Source organism: Vulpes lagopus, chromosome 9 (assembly GCF_018345385.1).
Source record: "Vulpes lagopus strain Blue_001 chromosome 9, ASM1834538v1, whole genome shotgun sequence".
NCBI classification, from domain to species: Eukaryota; Metazoa; Chordata; class Mammalia; order Carnivora; family Canidae; genus Vulpes; species Vulpes lagopus.
The window spans coordinates 1,831,503-1,847,203 of NC_054832.1; the positions used below are offsets into that span (position 1 = coordinate 1,831,503).

The following is a 15,701-nucleotide window of genomic DNA, read 5'->3' on the forward strand; positions in this document are numbered from 1 at the left end:
TGGGGGCTGGGCAGCCTGGGGGCAGAATGAGGGTGCGGTGGGGTCGGTGGGGTCGGGGGACTGAGCGCCTGGCTGAGGGAGGACACAGAGCCGCGTGGCCCAGGAGTCCCGCGTGCAGGTGTCGGCCTGGCTCCCTCCCCGGGAGCCCCTGGGCATCCTCACGGGGACCACTGGGACCAGCCCCCAAGGCCCTGGGTGCCAGCAGGGGTCCCCGCATGCGGGGCAGGGGGTTGTCCTTGGGCCCACTGAGTCTGAGGCCAGCACCTGATGCCCACGTGCCCGTCACCCCCTCACCTATCAAGCCCTCCTTCCCTTCTCTTTGCTCCCTCTTTGCTCCCCAATGAGCCCTGGCTGCTGGAGACGGGGTTCCAGGACCCCGACCCCTGAGCCCTCTGGACGGCTGTAGCGTGGAGCAGCAGAGCCCAGGGTGAGGCCCCGCCTCGGGTCTAGGGCACCGAGGCCTCCAGCTGCCCGGGCCCTTCTAGTGAGCACCCACTGCATGCAGACCCCATTGGGCTGGGGCTCCCGGCCACCTGCAGCAGGGGCCTGTCCTGGAGCTCAGGCCCGAGGGGACAGCGTGGAGAGAGAGGCACAGGCTGGGTCCAGGCGGGCCTCCCCCTTCAGAGAAGCCATGAGAGCAGTTGTCGCATGAGGCTCGGTGGGAGGGGGTGACTGCCCAAGACAGCTTCCGGTGGCGGGGGGGGCGGGCGTGAAGAGCCAGCACCCGGGGCAACGCCCGGCCCTGTCCCTTGGAGGGAGAACAAGGTGCAGGACCCGTGCCCGTGCCCTGCCCACGAGGGGAGTGGGGGCCCTGCCTGCGGGCTCGAGGGCCGATGGTCACACAGCAGCTCCGTGGCCAAGTCCCCTCCATCCCTCAGTGGGTGTCTGGGCAGGCGAGGTGTGCAGTGTCACTGCAGGGGCCTTGGTTGTCACTAGGTCACCGCCTGGCCCTGCCTGCCGAGCCGTGACCTTTCTGGCCCCCAGGCCCTGCTCCGGGTGCTGGGTGGGCAGCTGGGAGGTGGCCAGAGCACCAGCCCATCCTGACGTCCCGGCCCCGAGCTGCCCTGTACCCACGTGCCCCACTCTTGCCTGGCTGGTGCCCCACGGCACGGTTGGGGCGGGGGGGGGTGGTTGGGACGTGGCTCCAGTCCTGTGGGCAGCCACCCCGCCAGCACCCACCTTGTGCGCAGCAGCAGGTGCAGGGGGCGGGGCCCGGAGGGCTCAGGGGGGACCACCATCCCTGGCTGCCCCCCGCTGCCAGGACTTCCCCCCCAGACTGTCCCCGGGGCGTCCTCCTTGGTCTCTGACAATCGTGCTGGTCACCCCGACTTTCCTTCGGTTCCTGCACAGACTCTGGTTCTTTGAGTTTTGTTGCTTTGTGTTCTGTCCTTTGTGACGAAGATGCTGCCCCCTGCGTGGGGTCCCTACATCCTGCCGGGTCTAAGTCTGGGGCAGTAACATGCTGCTTGGAAGGGTGTGTGTGCAGGTGTGAGCCCGTGACCTCTACTGGGGGTGCAGCGGTCGGGGGTGCATGGGGGCCTTGAAGAAAGCTCTCCCGGGTCCTGGGCTGCCCTGGGGGACCCTACTGCTGGCTACCCCACCCCTACTCTGACCCCAGCTCTGGCTCCTCCCCGCTTCCCTCCACTGGGCCTGGAGTCCCAGAAAATCGTGGGGGTGGGAGCCTTAGGTCCTTAAGCACCCCCCACCCACCCCCCTCCCCACTCCTGAGGCTGGGAGGAGCTAGGCCCTCCCTCTGACCACACCACACCCCTCCACAGGCCTGGGTGCCCCTCCCCAACTCGGCGGGCCGCCTCCCCCACCCCAGCCTGCCGCCTCACACTCCCTGTGCTGGGGGTACACCCCGTACCCTCCTTTTAGTGGAGAGGGTGGCAGCTGCGTGTGTGCCTGCTGGACTGATGGCCCCGCATCCGTCGTTCTTCAGGGTGCACATGGAGCCTGCAGAGGCCAGAGGGTGGTGGCAGGGCCCCCGGTGGGCACAGGTGCCCTCCGCTCGGCCCTCACCTTTCCACTCAGCTCTGCCCAGTTGTGGGAGCGGTGGCCATGGCCTCCCAGTGTCCTGGTGGGAGGAAGGGGCGGGCTGGCGGCCACCGGAGCAGGGGCCGCGGAGGGCATCCTGGAGGCGGTGGCAGTGCTGGGGGTGGGTTTTGGGGCGTGAGTGTGAGGGCACGTCAGGCAGAAGGAGGAGCAGGGGTGCCCGGCCCTGGGGCCTGGGACGGAGGGTAGCCCTTCCCCAGCCTGCATCCGTTCGGCCCTCCTGTGGGGCCCCACCCCACTAATTGGGCCCCAGTCAAGAGCCTCATGGGGGTTAATCACCGCCCCCGCCCCCCCCCCGCCATCAGCCCGGGCTCCATCATTTAAGAGTGATTAATCAGGGCGGCTCTGGGGCGGCGAGGACCAGTACCCAGAGCCGGAGCGTGGGGGGAAGGCAGGCAGATGTGGCCGGAGACCCCACCCGGGGGCGGCGGGGCTGGGGTCCCTGTTCCCCGCGGGGTCTGCTCCCTGCCCTTTCCTTCCTGCCCCCTCCCTGGGGGGACCAATGCTGGGGCCTGGATGGTTCGGGCCCCAGAACAGCCCCGCCCAGTTCTGCGTGCTGGGGAGACGCCCTCGGCCACCTCAAGCCCTCGTGCCCCGCACGGCAGCTGCCCTGTCCCAGTGTCACTGTGAGGGGGGAGGGCGGCTGTGTTCGCCCAGCGAGGGCAAACCCCACGGCCTCACGTGGTCAGCGTGAGGTGCCCAGCACCATCCCCCCCAGGTTGCAGGCCGGCAGCCATCAGGACGGGGCCCCACTGTGTCTTGGTAGCCCCCCCCATCACCGGAGGCCTCATGACAGCTGCATGGGCATGGGACCTGGGTAGGGGTCTGGGGGGCTCCAGCCCCGCTCCCCGAGAGTGACCGTGGCCCCTTGCTGCAGGGCCTCGCCCTCTGTCCCCAGACCCTGGGACCCGCGGGCGTCCGGGGCGGCCAGGGCTTTGGGGCAAGCCGGGTGGACGGAAGTCAGCTCCGCTCTGGCAAAGGGCGCCCGGGGCTGGGCCGGACGAGGCCGAGATTCGGTGCCAGCCCTGAGCTCCCGTCCGGAGGCCAGTGCGCAGGCTCCGCGGGAGCCGGACGGGGCTGGAATCAGTTAATGACCACAGGCGGGGCCGCGCCCAGTGTTTCCTGTCCCCTGTCGGGGGCGGATCCAGATCCAAGGTCAGTGCCCGGCAGGCCAGCTCCTTGTGAGGCCCTGAGGGAGAGCCCGGTCCGAGCCCGTCCCCTTGGCTAGTGGACAGACAGCTGTCCCCATGTCCACACACCTGCACCCACATGTCCCGTCTTCCAAGGACACCGGTCGAGGTGGACCAGCACCCCCCCTCCGCAGGAGCTCACTAACACGGTCACCTCCATAAAGGCCGTGTCCCCAAATACAGTCCCGCCCCGGGCTCCTGGGGGCTGGGACTTCAGCCTATGAATCTGGGGACGCACTTCAGCCCATGTCACATTTCCTAGGTCACTGCTGCCAACACTCCCCCTCTGACCACTGGGATGGGGCGGGGCCCGCCGTGCGGGTCATGAGGGCTTGAGGTGGCCGACGGCGTCTCCCCAGCCTGGAGAACGGGGGCTCATGAGGGGCTGTTCTGGGCCCCAACCATCCAGCCCCCGGCAGCCCCGCTGCCTCTTGAAACAGCCCCAGTCCGGTGCTCCGAGGCTTGTGTGGCCCCGGCCCCTGTCCCCTCTCGGCGGCAGTGCTACTCCCTGGGAAAGCCCACGCCTCCCCCCCGAGTGAGCCCTGCCCCGCCCTCTGCCCTCCTCCTGCTGCTGGGTGCTGATGGGGGGTGGTCTGCTGCTCCTGGACAGCCCCCCCTCCCACCCAGGCAGGAGCGGGGCCTTTGCACGTGGCTACCCACCTGCAGGGGAGGCAGCAGGTGCAGGGGTGGAGCTGTGCCTCCTGCCGGCTGGGTCCGCCGAGCTCCCCATCAAAGGGCTGCCTCCGCCCCCACCATATGTCCTGGGTGCGCCTCTGGGGGCCCCTGACGCCTGCCTGTCAGCGCCCCGCCCACCGCTTCCCCTTGAAGTCCGGGGCGGGAGGCCCAGCGGTGTCTTGCTGGAAGGGCAGCTCGGTGGAGGCCGAGGGTTGGTTTGGAGGGTCCCAGGGGGTCGCGTGTCACCCACCCCCCACTCCCGGTTCCTCTCCAGCTGATCCCTGCTGCTTCTCCACCCAAGCCTGGTCCCTGCGGCTGCCCCTGGGCTCCCAGTTCCCCGCTGGTGTGAGGTGCGGCAGGGAGGGTAGACGTGGAAGGACGGGCCTGAGTGCAGGTCGCATCCAAGGAGGCACTTGGCCGCCGTCCAGCACAAGGCCACCGTCATGGTCCAGGAGGGTGACCTGGACCCAGGCAGGGGAGGTGTGGACGCTGCCCTGGCAGACGGTGAGCGTGAGGCCGGGCTCTGCGTGGGCCGCACAGATGGGATGGCCAGGCCCTGGGGCCTCGGGGAGGCCAGCGCCATGCCCGGGCCATGCCTGAGCCCCGCTGCTGTGCTCCTACGGCGCGTCGCCTCCCCCAGGGCGCCCGGAGCCACGCGGGGGGCTGGTGAGGAAGCATGTAGCTGGTCCCGGGCCTAAGCTTCCTCCAGGATGTGTGCAGAGGGTCAGGCCTACTACCCGAGGGCACATCTGTGACGTCAGCCGCTCTGCGAGGACCGGCTGCATCGCTGGGCGCCAGGTTCGAATCCGGACCCCACAGCTCACAAGCTGGCCGCCTCGGGCTGGTTACTTCACTCTCTGAGCCATCCGCCAACCAGGGTGTCGACAGGACCCACCCCGTGAGCAAAGGCTCAGGAAAGGGCAGCTGCCCTGCGGATGAGGACGCGGCTTGTGTGTGTGCACCAAGGACGCACACCAGGGTCCTCGGCCAGGCCTGGCCCGGGCGCCGCCCTGGGCGCTGAGCTGCTCCTTGGTGCAGATGCCCTTGCCCTGCCAGCAGGCCGTGGGTTCCACTGCCCTCCCACCCCCAGCTGGGAGCAACTGGAGGTGTGTTTCTCATTCACCCTGGGCCTCCCGGCCCCCCCCGCCCCCTCCTGCACGCAGCTGGCGCGTGACCCATGACAACAGGTGGGGCAGGGAGACCTGAGACCCAAGCCTCAGAGCTGTAGGCACCACGTTGGAAGCCCTGGGCAGGCCACGTAACCTCTCCGGCCCGGTGTCCTGACCTAGGCCCCAGGGTAGTAATACTGCCCTTGGGGCTGGGAAGCAGAGTTATTCAGATGGTGGCTGATATATAGAAATATAGATATATTTTAGATTTTATTTACTTCTTCATGAGAGACACACAGAGAGCGGCAGAGACCCAGGCAGAGGGAGAAGCAGGCTCCCTGCGGGGAGCCCGATGTGGGACTCGATCCCGGGTCCCGGGGGTCACACCCTGAACCGAAGGCAGACGCTCAGCCCCTGAGCCACCCAGGGGCCCCGACGGTAGCTGACCTTCAGGCTGGTGTGTGGATCCCTTCCAAAGTGGAAGGACACCGAGGCAGCGCCAGGGGTCTGAACACCCATCGGCCCCCAGCAGATCCCCGATGCCACCCTACAGTGGGACGGAATCCTCACTCCAAACCTCATCGTGAGCTCCCCCCTCCAAAAGCCAGGTTCAGCCCCACCTACTCCAAGAAGCCTCCCGCCTCCCTCTGTCCCCGCCAATCCCGTCCCTCCCTCATGGCCTCACTGCCCCAATCCCCATAACCATTTTGAGAAAGTAGATGGTTAGAGGATGGGCGGGTGGGTGTATGTGCGCGTGGATGGGGCGTTGGCTACATGGATGGACAGATGGGCGGCTGGATGGATGGGTGGGGGGCTGGACGGGTGGATGGAGGGATGGGTGGGTGGGTAGGTGGGTGGGTAGGTGGAATAACGGATGGATCTATGAATGGGCAGCCCCAACATCCGCCTGATGACCCAGATGGGCAACCCGGGGGACCCGCCCTTGACCTCTCTGTTCCCCTTCCCTTGCGTATTCAGTCACAGCACGTTCTGAGGATGGTCTCCTGGTCTTGGCCCTGTCTCCCCCGATCCTCCCTCCTCGGCTGCGGACTCCCGCCCTTGCACGGATCAGCTTTCCTCCTGGCCCTGTGCCTACCCACACCCCCGCATTTGCTCCCCAAGTGGCCTCCTCACTGCACTGTCTCCCTGCTTAAAATTCCTCGCTGTCTCCGTGCTGTCTCGGGCGCTGCCCAAACCCTGTACAATCGCACCCCATCCCCTCTGTCTCCCCTGCTTCCCCACGCCCACCCGGCTCAGACCTCTTGGTGACTGACCAGCTTATTTTCAGTCCCATTTTGTCCTAGTTTCCCCCCGCCCCTGCCTCCCACCTCCTGGCCTGCCCGAGGCATCCCCACCCCACCTCCAGGGTCCAGACGAAGCCTCCTTTCTTCCAGAAGCCTCCGAACCCCCACCCACCCATGAATCCCCAGCACAGACCCATGTGTCTTCCTCTCCATGAGGTCTTGGGTGGTGGGACCCACAACTTGTCAAACTGCTCATAACCAGAACGAGGGGCGCCTGAGTGGCTCAGTCGGTTGAGCATCGGCTCTTGATTTTGGCTCTGGTCACGGTCTCGGGGTCGTGGGGTCGACTCCATCCGCGTCTGACTCCGTGCTTGCTAGGGAGTCTGAGATTCTCCGTGTCCCCCTGCCCCTCCCCACGCTCCTGTGCTCTGTCCCTCTCACTGGCTCTATCTCTCAAAAATAAGTAAATAATACTAAACAAAGAATAATAACGACAACACAGGGGAACAAGAGGAAGACGAGAGGACTACGGGTCTGGTATTTGCCGGATCCCAGGCTCTGTACTTTCCAAGCTTCCGAACGTGCCCCTGAAGTCAGTGGCCTCATCCTCTGCTTGCAGGGGAATCTGAGCTGCTGGCGGGGGGTGGGGGCACCTGGGACGTCCAGGCCTCACTACCCCAGAGCTGGCCGTCCCGCTGGCCCTCCGGCGTCGCTCCCTTGTGCCTGGCTTTGGCTCCTGAGCGAGCACGTGTGCAGCTCCGGGGGAGCCCCGAGCCCCTGGCAGGCCTGCGCCACATGCCCCCGGGATGGGGGCCGGGGTTCAGGGCACCGTGACAACCGCGCTCTCTGTCTCTCAGCTCCAGAGACGCAAGATCAAGTGCCGCGTCCTGTCGGCTGGAGTCACCGTCCTGCTGGTCATCATCCTCACCACTGCCACCTCCATCCGAAAGTAATGCCCCCGACGGTGAGTGCCCCGACTGCTCTGCGCTATCTGTCCCTCCACCTTCCCTCTCGTCTGTCTGTCCATCCGTCCTCTTCCGTGTCAGGCCTGGGCTTGGCCCTGGCAACCCAGCAGGGGACACGGCGGGCAGGGGCCCTCTTCCTGGAGCCCACAGCCGAGGGGGAGGCCCCGACTGGCGGCTCCCCGGACAGCCAGGAGCAGAGCGTGTTGGGCGGTGCAGCGGGCAGGTGCCAGGGCCTGGGGCAGGGAGCAGGGCCGCTGGTGGGGGGCGGGGGGGTGGAGCGTGGGTGCCAAGCCCCTGCTGGGCCCTGGGCTCTGGGCAGGAGCCCAAGCGGACAGGAGCCAGACCCAGAGCCTGCGAAGTACCTGCAGTGGCCGAGCGGAGCTGCCGGGTGCGGAGCCGGTGTCTGGGTTCTCCAAGCTGTGGAGCAAAGGGACCTCAAACTTAGTGGCTGAGAACAGCAATCAACCTGGACTATCAGCCTCTGCGGGCCAGGAATTAGGAAGGGGCTCAGCTGGTTCTTCGGCTCAGCCCTCGTGCGGGTGCGGGCAGTGGGGCTGGGGCCGCACCACCCGAGCCAGCTGGAATCCGGCTGCCCCACGGAGGCCCGCAGGGCGAGGGGTCCCCGAGAGCCGGGCGCACCACACCTGGTCGCTCCTGCAGCATCCTACCACTGCCTCCGGGCCAGCCGCGGCGTGAGGGGCCCCCTCGCAGAGCGTGACCCGGGGTGGGAGGACCTAGGGGCCTCTGGGAGGCGGCTTCGGCCCCCGGAGTGCTGCAGGGAGGGGTGCGTGGTGTGTGGACCAGCTCCCGGCCCCGCGCTGGGAGACCACAGGGCTGGGCGAGGGTCTCGGGGAGGGGCAAGCAGGCCCTGGGTGTTCCGTGCTCACTGTCCCCCGTGGGCCCCACCATGGCCCGTGGTGGCCTCTGTGTGGGTAGCAGGTGAGCGGGGCTGCAGGAGGCTCCGTGGAGTCACCTAGTCCAGAGCCCTCGGGCTCCTCCATCCAGACTTGTCTAGGAAGTACCGCTTTCTGGGCAAGAGCCACCCCAACCGGGCTGAGCTTCAAAGTGGGGGGTGCGGAGCCCTGGCAGCCCCGAGCCCTGTCCTTGGCGGCCAGCCTCTCCTTGGGTCACGGTGTCCCTAAAGCTGGGCTGGGAGGTCACGGGGGTGGGGGTGTGGAAGGGAGACACGTAGGCCGTCAGCCTGCAGCGTGTGCACCCTGCGTATCCATCACCTTGATGGTGCTCCCTGCACCCCGAGGGGGCAGGTCCCACCCTGAGGAACCCCGGGCCAGGAGGGCTCAGGAGCTCTTGCGATTCCCTGGGAGCGCCCCATGTACCAACCTCACGCTTGGTGTATCCATCGCTCCCCTCGCATCAGGCGAGACACACGGAAACCCCAGGTGGCCTGGCTTCACCGGGGTCCGTGCAGGTTCTGCATGGGGTCAGGGCTTGGATTCCTGGGTGGTGGGACGGCGGGCAGGGTCTGCTCTCCAGGTGAGGGTGGCAGCTTGTCCCAAGTGGCAGGCCAGGTGGGGGGGCGGCAGGGGCACGGGCCTCTGAGCCCTGGGAAGGGCTGGGCCCCAGGCAGCCTCCCTGCCCGCCCTCGGGGCTGCCCCGATGGGACTGGCCTTCATCCTCCGGGGCCCTTCTGGAGCCAGTGCTTCCTGCCCCCCACCCAGGCGGCCCCCAGCTGGGGCTCAGGAACAGGGACGGAGGAGGCCTGGCGGGGCAGCATGACAGAGGAGGCCCGGGGCCACCATGATGTCTGGAGCCATGACCCTCATCTGCGTGGGGGGGTCTGCAGGGGCCACGCAGACGTGCCCAGGAGGAGGAAGGGGGCTCTGGGGCCAGCACGTGGGTCCCTGTGGTCTGGAGGACAGGGAGGGGCTGTAAGGGCCGGACCCTCCCCTTGCTCCTCCTCCGGGGCCGGGGTCTCTATGTCCCCCAGCAGGCCCTCTCTCATCCACCAGATTTCCCAAGTCACCCCACGGCTGTGCACCCCGGGCCCTTCCCTGCGCCAGAGGGAGCCAAGGGCGGTGGCAGGCACCACGCAGGGAACATCCCCTCTAGCGCAGAGAGGCCCGGCACCCCACACGCTGCCTGCCTGTCGCAGCCGCCCAGGGACGGGGTCCCCCTGGGGACCTGGAGGCCGCCCTCGGCCCAGGCCCCAGAGAGACGGGGTTGGGGGCTGCCCTCTTTCCCTCTCTGCCAAGCTGCTCTGAGGACAAAGGCAGCTAAATATAAACAGCAGTTTGAGGAAGGAAGAGGCTTGATTCAAATGCAGGGGGGATTATTTCCGCAGAGAAAAGCAGCCTCTGAGGGAGGAGCTCCTTCCCGGACTTGGAAGAAGCCGGTGACAGAGACAGCCGGGTGCACGTGGCCATTTCTGGGTGCCGGGTGAGACCGTGCCATCCGGCAGTTCCAAGCAGGCAAAGGAGCCTCTGGGTCGCGCCCACTCTCTGGGCCACCTCCGTGCACCATCACCCACCCCCATGGCTGTGACCACCCCCACCCCCCAGGGGCTCAGCTATTCCCCCATTACGGGGGGCTTGCAAGTCTGCCTCCCACCTGGTCAGGATGTGGTGCTCACTCGCCTGCACGAGCCCGGTGCCAGGAGTCTCCCCCGTGGGGAAGGACTGCGTGTGGCCAGCCTCAGTCCCCCAGACTCCCTGGACTCAGTTTACAGCAAGCATGAAGGCTAGTCTGGCACTGAGTCAGGGCTCAAAGTGTGACGGGGTGCAGGGCTCAGTGTGTGACCAGGATCAGGGCTCAGGGTGTGACCAGGATCAGGGCTCAGGGTGTGACCAGGATCAGGGCTCAGGGTGTGACCAGGGTTGGGCTCAGGGTGTGACCAGGGTCAAGGCTCAGGGTGCTGACCAGGATCAGGGCTCAGGCTGTGACCAGGGTCAGGGCTCAGAGTGTGACCATGATCAGGGCTCAGAGTGTGACCAGGGTTGGGCTCAGGGTGTGACCAGGTCAAGGCTCAGGGGTGACCAGATCAGGGCTCAGGTGTGACCAGGGTCAGGGCTCAGAGTGTGACCAGGGGTCAGTAGGGTGTTGACCAGGGGTCAGGGCTCAGAGTGTGATCAGGGTCAGGGCTTAGGGTGTGACCAGGGTTGGGCTCAGGGTGTGACCAGGGTCAGGGCTCAGACTGTGACCAGGGTCAGGGCTCAGAGTGTGACCATGATCAGGGCTCAGAGTGTGACCAGGGTTGGGCTCAGGGTGTGACCAGGGTCAAGGCTCAGGGTGCAACCAGGATCAGGGCTCAGGGTGTGACCAGGGTCAGGGCTCAGAGTGTGACCAGGATCAGGGCTCAGAGTGTGACCAGGGTTGGGCTCAGGGTGTGACCAGGGTCAAGGCTCAGGGTGTGACCAGGGTCAGGGCTCAGAGTGTGACCAGGATCAGGGTTCAGAGTGTGACCAAGAATAGGGTTCAGCGTGTAGACAGTCTGTGGTCACGGTCAGGCTTCAGGAGCCCTGCCGGCACGGGGGACAATACAGTGGCAGGAGCCAGCACGTCCACCCTGTGTCGCGGTCGCCTCAGCATGTTGGGCTCAGAAGCTGAAGTTATGGTAACTCGCGTCCCCAGCTCTGCCCACAGCACCGTGGTGTCCGGAGGTGGACACAGAGCCCAGCTGAGACTCCTTCGGGTCTGGGGGCAGAGGGTGAGGGCCTGAGGCCCTCGCTCCCAGGGTGTGGCTGGCGCACCACTGTCTAGATGGTGGCTGTGGAGCTTTGGAGAAGCAGGGGAGTCCTTGGGGCCAACCCCACCCCCCATTGTGCTTCTGGGTCGACCCGGGACCTTCTCCATGTCGGACTCCGGTCACTGCGGACCGTTCGTAGGTCCCTGTGTGGTCAGCAGGCCCCCGCAGCCACGAAGCAGGGCCGGGCGGGTGAAGGGGGGGCCGGGAGCGCTGGCGGGCGCCTGTGCTGGGTCCCGGGCTCCCTGCTGGCCCACAGGCTGGGCTCCAAGGGATGGAAGATTATGGAACCGAATCCAGGCAACAATCAATGAAATGTTTTTCATGCGCACAAAAATTGAAGGGGCTAAATAGAGGCTTCTAGCAAATCGTATTTGTAATGTTTTCCAAAAGCCGTGGAGTACGGAGCTGAAGGCATCGATTTCCATGTGGGACGCGCGCGGGGTGCGGAGGATTTTGTGTCCACGCTTGTCTGCAGCGCACACACACGTGTGTGTTTTCACGTGTGCCTGTGTGTGTGGTCGGCGAGGACCCGTGACTGCCCACTCCCCCTCCCGGAGGCTGGAATGTGACTAAGGGGCCTGAGTGCGTCACCCTGGGACGGGGGCGGGGGGGGGGGGGGGGGACAGCTGTGTCTTCATGTCCGCCTTCCGCTCCCGGAGCGTGGGTCAGAGCCTCGCGGGGCCGCCTCACCGCGTCCTCTCCACAGCCCCGGGCAGATGCCGCTGTGCGCCCATTTCTCAGACGGGGGCACTGACGCGGCCGGATGACGGGCCATCCTGGGCGTGGGCAGCACAGGGGATGATCCCTCTGGAGCTGGGACTGCTGGGGAAAGCCCTGCCCAGAGGTTAGGTGGCCGCCCCGTCACAGCCGGGAGCGCCAGAGCCAGGTTTCCCACTCGGTCGGTCTACGTGACCCTGTCGTCCGACGGTCTGCGCGCGACCCCGGGGCCCGCGGATGCTTCCGTGGTGCCCGTTACCTGAACGGCAGCACCTTCTGTCCCCAAAGTTCGGGGAAGGAGTCAGACGACCTGTCTGTGCTGAGCCGGTCGGAGGCCTGGGAGTCGGGTCACGGGGGCCTGGTGGCTTTGGGCTGCCCCGCTAGCCCCGCCCCAGCTGCAAGCAGGCCTGCGGGGTCCTGGGGCTCCTTGGGGTTTACCCTGGGGCGTCTCCTCTGCGGCCTCCTCCCGCCTCGCAGCTCCTGGTCAGAGGGCAGGTGCCACAGACCAGCGAGCAGGCCCGAGCTCTGCCTCAGTTTCCTCGTCCGTACACCAGGGTCACACCTTCCGGGGACCCCTGTGGGCATCAGAGACGATGCCTGCTGGGCTCCTGCCGGGGGGGCGGCTGCCCTCCATGACACTGCTATGTCCCTGTCCCCATCGGCGCTGGCAGCGTTAATGGTGTGACCACGCGCCCGCTCTGGTTTATGGAGATGAGACGCAGCTGGCCTCACTCCGCCGCGCCCATGCGGCCCTCCAGCCAGCAGGGCCATGTCTCGTCCTCCCTGCTGCCCAGGCAGGGCACACGGGCACAGCTCAGAGCCGCCCAGACGTCAGGGATGTGTCCCTGTGATTCAGCAAATCCCCCAGCGCCTCCGCGTCGGCCAGCTGCTCCTGTGGTCAGATCCGACGCCTCCCTGAGCAGCTCAGAGCCTCGGGGACGGAGGCCCGTGAGGTGCCCAACGGCCAGGAGCAGAGTGGAAGTCATCAGAGGGGCGGCTCTTCCCGGAGGCCTTCCTGGAGGAGGTGGCTCCTGAAAGCCGAGTAGTGAATACAGGCTCCTCTGTCAGGCAACGAGGAGGGGAGTCCGGGCCCAGGGCCCAGCCCCGGCAAAGTGTGCAGGCGCAGGGGGTGGCGCCCCGGGCACGAGCAGGCTGGGGCCGACTGTGTAGGGCCCTGAGTAGGAGACGAGTGTCGGGAGAAGAGGCCCAGAGGCTGGAGGCGTCCGGGGCCGCTTGTTCGGAGCAGTTGTTCCCTAGCAGCCGAGGGAGCCATAGCAGTCCCCAGACGCCCACCCTTGCTGGGCACTGGCACAGTGGCTGGGCGCATGGCCACACGGGGAGGCCCGGACCCAAGCAGCCCCAGGAAATGGCTCTTTGCTGGGAGAAAGGTGGAAAAGGCATTAGGTGCGCGGGTGGCACGGGAGGCCTGATGGACATGATAGAGAGGGGGTGGCACCGACACTGTCGCATCTTACCAGGCCCAGCCTGGGATCGGCGGCCGCAACCGCTGTCCCGTGGTGCCCGGGTGGCGCGGTGGGACGGTGGGACACAGCTGGGGCCCCGCTGTCCGCTTGGCCATCTTCCCGCCACAGGTGGGGGCTGCACTCAAGGGGGGAGCTGGGGCAGGGCAGAGGATGGGCTGGCCTGGGGCTGGGGGCGGGGCTAGGGCTGGTGGGCGGGGCTGGAACTAGAACTGGGGCGGGGCGGTGGGCGGGACTGGGGCTGGTGGGCGGGGCTTGGACTGGAGCTGGGGCGGGGCTGGGACTAGAGCTGTGGGCGGGGCTGTGGGCGGGCTGTGGGCGGGGCTGGGGCTGGAGGGCGGGGCTTGGGCTAGAGCTGGGGCTGGTGGGCGGGGCTGGGACTAGAGCTGGGGCGGGGCGGTGGGCGGGGCTGGGGCTGGTGGGCGGGGCTGGGGCTGGTGGGCGGGGCTGGGGCTGGTGGGCGGGGCCGGCGTCCAGGCCCAGGGCAGAACCCTCTAGCGGCCTTCTAGGCTTGTGGCCGCAGGTAGGTGGTGCGTGGGGCCCCCCTTCCGTCCTCAGTGGGCTCGGGATGCTAAGACCTTGCCGTGTGGTGAGGCCTGAGTGCCTGGTCCTCCGGCTCCCCCCATCTTGCTCTTGGCCTTCAGCTTTCCTCTCTGTGTAGTTGGCCCCACGTACCCATCTCAGACTGTGAGCGGTCCCCAGACTGGCCACTGAGCTGCCCGCACCTTGTACCCCCCAGGAACAGGGGTTTGAGTTCTGCTGACCCCTAAAAGCCAGGCCTGGATGCCATCCCCCCGATCTGAACCCTCAGGCCTGTGTCCCTGTGGCAGGGAGGGATGCACGAGGCCTGTGGGCCACTCTGCCCCACTCCTGGACAGAGAGTCGGTGCATCTCCCTGTCCCTGGAGCGGCCCCCTGCCACTGCCACCTGTCTCTCTGCCCCACCTCCCTCCATCCCCCAGCTCCTGTCGGCCTCAGATTTGGTGCCCATGACTCCTGGCTCTGGGCCAATGCCCATCCAAGGGGGCCGTGCTGTCCCTGCAGGGACCACAGGGACACAGCAGCCTAGGGGCTGTCCCAGGGCTCTGGGCCCTCAGTGACTGGGGGGGACGGGAGCCGGGGGCTTGCAGCCATACCTGATGGATGTGGCTGAAGCTCTGAGGGCCTCATCCAGACCAGGAAGGTTAGGACCTAGCCTGACCCCCATGTCCCCCTCGGCCTTGGGGAGGATTCAGGGTCAGCCTCCTGGCCATGCCAGCATTACTGTCCCTTACCCACTGGGGGGCAGGAGGCACGGGCTTGCCCCCCCCCCGCCCAGGACCCTCTGCTCTTCCCCAGGGATCACACAGCAGAAGATGAGTGAGGGAGGAGCCCTGGGGCTTCCCTGGGGAAGTGTGAGCCCAGCACGGGGACACCCTGCTTGAGGAAAGACCTTGTCTGTGAAGGTGGGACAACCCGGAGCTGGAGTCCCCACGCTGCTCTCCCCACCTAAGCCACTGAACTCGGTGGCGCGTCCATGTCGGTGGGACAGTCCCTCGCCCAAGGCCGGGCCGTAACGACGGGGCGGGCCTGACCATGGCCTCCAACACCAAGCAGAGGATGGGGCTCTGCCTTCAAGGGCCCCTTTAGATGCCCCTTTAGATGCGGGGTTCAGGCCTCACCACCGGGAGGATGCGAGGAAGGGGGCGTCCCCAGCCAATGCTGACAGAAGAGGGTTTACTGAAGAGCGGGATGCTCCGGCGGGACCCAGCCAGAACCCCCGGGGCCAAGTCTGCCAGCCCTGGGTGCGCGTGGCACGCCCCTCCCCTTCTGCTGTCTCCCTGCTGCTCAAAGCAAGCAGTTTTGCTTCCGGGTGTGTCTCAGTAATTGCAATAATAAATTGAATAATTAAGCTAAATCCACAGACGAAAATTAAATATTAATTTCTAATAAGCTGTTTGGAGAGTGTCACCGGCAAGGAGCAGCAGAGTACCTACGGCCCCAGGTGTCCCCCGGCCAGGCCCCCAGGCCCCTCCCTCCCAGGGCAGGGTTGACCCACACCAGCCTCGGTGCAGGACGGTAGGGCTGGGGTGGCAGCCGTGGGAGGTGGTGTGATACCCTGGTCGTACTGTCTGGAGGCCAGCAGGCCCCCGAGACTGGCATCAGGCGCGTCAACAGGAGGAGGGTGCCAGCGGGATCTGGGCCTCCATCTCCTGGCAGCTGAGGTCCCCATCATCACGGGATGGTAGCCAGCGCCATTTGGCAGAGTGGTTTGTGGATGAGAAAATGACACATTTGAAGGACATTGACAGCGACCTGAGAGGTGGGGATGGTCCCCCTCAAGACCTGGGGAGCCAGGCCAGGGCTCTGTGTGGCACCTGTGCTCCAAGAAGCCTCTCAGTCACCAGGGTGCAGCCAGGGGAGCTCACGGGGTAGTCTGGCCCCAGTCAATCAAAAGGCAGCGCTCCAGGGAGGACACGGAGTGTGACCTGGCCACACTTGAGCCCCGATCTTGGTCACAGCCTGAGCCCTGACCCTGGTCATGTGATCACATGGTAAAGGTGATCCTGAACCTGACCCTCCT

General features: G+C 66.7%; 1 protein-coding gene across 1 annotated transcript in view; it reads left to right on the forward strand.

Annotated features, from left to right (window-relative positions):
• TSNARE1 (t-SNARE domain containing 1) overlaps positions 1-15,701 on the forward strand; it is a 145,756-nt gene that overhangs the window by 127,304 nt on the left and 2,751 nt on the right. Inside the window, exon 14 of the mRNA XM_041769298.1 lies at positions 7,131-7,237. Within this exon, the coding sequence (XP_041625232.1) occupies positions 7,131-7,226 (96 nt within the window). The 3' untranslated portion in view covers positions 7,227-7,237. The remainder of the gene's footprint in view (positions 1-7,130; positions 7,238-15,701) is intronic.